Source organism: Jaculus jaculus, chromosome 16 (assembly GCF_020740685.1).
Source record: "Jaculus jaculus isolate mJacJac1 chromosome 16, mJacJac1.mat.Y.cur, whole genome shotgun sequence".
In the NCBI taxonomy this organism is placed as follows: Eukaryota; Metazoa; Chordata; class Mammalia; order Rodentia; family Dipodidae; genus Jaculus; species Jaculus jaculus.
Window position 1 is genome coordinate 26,454,030 of NC_059117.1, and position 3,005 is coordinate 26,457,034.

The window sequence follows — 3,005 nt, forward strand, 5'->3', positions numbered from 1 at the left end:
TTTATACTTTGTATGCTTTGGACTTTGCTCCATAAAGCCACTGATAATTGAGACTTTTCAAGTATAAAATTTCCAACATTAAAACATGTATTTTCAGGGCTGAGGACGTACAGAGCACTTGGTGTCTACACTTGGTTTGAAAGCCCTGGGCCGTCGACATCACATAAAAATATACACATACATTACATGCGTATGCATCTGCACAATGACCTTCCGCACACTTCAGTGCCGACCCTCCCCCGCTGCCTCCCCCCAGCAAGCCTCTACGCCCCGTGCGCACTGACGCAGCGCACCATCGCGTCGGACACAAAGCCGTCTGCAGTCTAGGTTCCCAACTACCCACAAGTCCCTATTTCTGTCAATATAAACAAAAGGACTCAAGCAGCCACAAGTTAGAAGAAAATTCCGAATTACAAAGTTTAATGAAAACCTACCTTCAATTAGATTTAGCTATGAATACAAAGCTACCCAGACTTAGATTTTGCTTTGGAACACAGGACCACAACTTAAAAAAAAAAAAAAAATCCATTTCATGGCATACTTAGTTAATAAGCAGTTTTCCTATGGGGAAAAAGCATTTTGTTTAAGGAAGTTGTATACACAAATTAATGGCTATGTGCTCAGGACCTCCTGAGAAAGGCAGCTTGTAAATGACAGAGAGAGCGTGTGTGTGTGTATGTGATTCTGAAAGTGCAAGGCAGAGATGCACGTTTCCACCATGCACAGTGAGGGAACGTTTGGCACAGTCACAGGTGACCTCTGAGGTGCACACTGTAGGCTGTTCCCAGTGGCTGTAGGGGAGACAATCACTTAAAACAAAAGAGCCGAAGTCAAGAAAAATGCTAAATGACAAGAATACGCTAAAAACACAATACAAAAACAAGATCATTTACTGTCTTAAAAAATCTGACAGCGTCTAGGCCACTTCAAATTAACGCAGCTCCCGAAAAAGACACACACTAGGGTGGATGACCTCACAAGGGCAACAAGTGACACACGACGCACATCTTCATGTCTGTAATAATGATGCTACATTTTTAGATGCATTTACTTTTAAGGCCCTCTCTGTTTAGCAACAGATGCTGTATACATACACACACACTGGTATTTTACCACAAGAAGTCAGAGTTTTCATTTCAAATTAGTGACTTTTTTGGAGGTAAGGTCTTGCTCTAGCATAGGCTGACCTGGAATTGACCCTAGTCCCAGGTTGGCCTTGACATACTTGCTGAACACCCATATTTCTTATACATATTCTTGTATTTCCATCATAAGACAGTTAACATGTTTCTTGGGTTCATTTTCGTGAACGTATAACAAAAAAAGAATCTTGACTTTTAAGTGAATTTTTTTAGTACTATAGCATGATAGATTTTAACAGTTGAATAATTAACAGAGAAACTACCTTGTATTGTTTAAACTAATTCACAGCTATGGGACAAAAATTTTAAAATACAACTAAGATTTGACTGCAGTTATGAACAGCAACATTTTAGCAGTGAATGAATAAATAAGGTAGTTTTTCATCAATGGCCATTCATAATTTTGCCTTTAGAAATCTGGAAGAAATTGTCATCTTTGAGTTTCAAATGCTCTGGTAAATCTAGTCGTTTCTTAGCTTCTTCAATATCACCTTGAATTGCTGAAATGAGTGCCTCTAAAGAATCAAAGTTCTTCTCTGGTCTGAGGTAGCCAACAATGGCCACATTGAGAATTTCCCCATAGAAGTCCTCTTTGAAGGTGTGGATGATGTGGGTTTCCATGGACTTCTTAACATTCTTGTAGTATGGGTTCCATCCGATGCTCACCACCATCTTATGGACATCTCCACTTCCAACACTGGCCCAACCATAATAAATGCCAGTGGACACATCAGCTGGAAGACTGTCTACTACTTGTTCAGGAAAATTCGCTGTGGGGATGCCCAGCTGCTTGGAGCCGCGGCCGAAGCCCCGCACCACCTGGCCGCGGCAGAAGTACGGCAGGCTGCGCATGTCGTCGACCGCTGGGGACGCGGGCTGCTGCCCGGTCCGCTCCGCCGCAGGAGCCGCCGTAGGAAGGAACGGCGCCGGCACCCCGGACAGGCCCGGGGACACTCTCGAGTGCGTAGCGGGTCCTCACAACCCCACCCGCAAGGAGACTCGGACCCGAACCTGCAGCAACGGCGGGAGAAAGCGCAGCGGTGGGCAGGAGCGCTGGACAGAACAGCCTGCGGCTCGCGGCTCGGGCGCTTCCGCGGCCTGTTTCATTTTTATGAGCAGCATAACATTGACATAAAAATCTGAGGGCTGGAGAGATGGCTTAGCGGTTAAGCGCTTGCCTGTGAAGCCTAAGGACCCCCGGTTCGAGGCTCGGTTCCCCAGGTCCCAGGTTAGCCAGATGCACAAGGGGGCGCACGCGTCTGGAGTTCGTTTGCAGAGGCTGGAAGCCCTGGCGCGCCCATTCTCTCTCTCTCCCTCTATCTGTCTTTCTCTCTGTGTCTGTTGCTCTCAAATAAATAAATAAAAAAATTTAAAAAAAAATCTGAGAAGCATAATACAGTTAAAGAAAATTAAATCAGCTCACAAAGGTCATTTAAGAAGTCTAAATAAAATATCAAAGTATAAAATAAATAATCATATAAAAGGTACACAGTATTATTGCTAACCAAAATTTATATCAGGAATGTAATGACAATTCAATATTAAGCCTAAAATTTGCCAAGTAAGAAGCTAGTGGGAGAAAAGCATTATTTATGTCTGGAGATTCTGAAAAGGCAAATGATAAAGTTTATATTAGTTTTTTATTTTCAAAAACTCACTTAAAAAAATAGAACATTGAAACCTCAAAACCATGTTTAGTCTCAATTAAAAAGCAACGAATACATTCCTATGAAAGCTGAGAAGAGGAAATGCAATTTGCTGTCTTCACTATTTAATATTAGTCTATAAATTCCAATCTGTATGATCAGGTTAGAGAAAGGCAAAGTGACAGTATTGGAAAGGATGTATCAGAGTTATTATTAT

The 3,005-nt window shown here is 42.4% G+C and overlaps 1 protein-coding gene across 1 annotated transcript; it reads right to left on the bottom strand.

Moving 5' to 3' along the window:
• Positions 1-1,520: 1,520 nt before the first annotated feature.
• LOC123455316 (riboflavin kinase) lies at positions 1,521-2,162 on the bottom strand. The gene has a single exon (XM_045135979.1). It carries the CDS (start codon positions 1,992-1,994, stop codon positions 1,527-1,529), a length of 468 nt encoding a protein of 155 aa, XP_044991914.1. The 5' UTR covers positions 1,995-2,162; the 3' UTR covers positions 1,521-1,526.
• Positions 2,163-3,005: the final 843 nt, after the last annotated feature.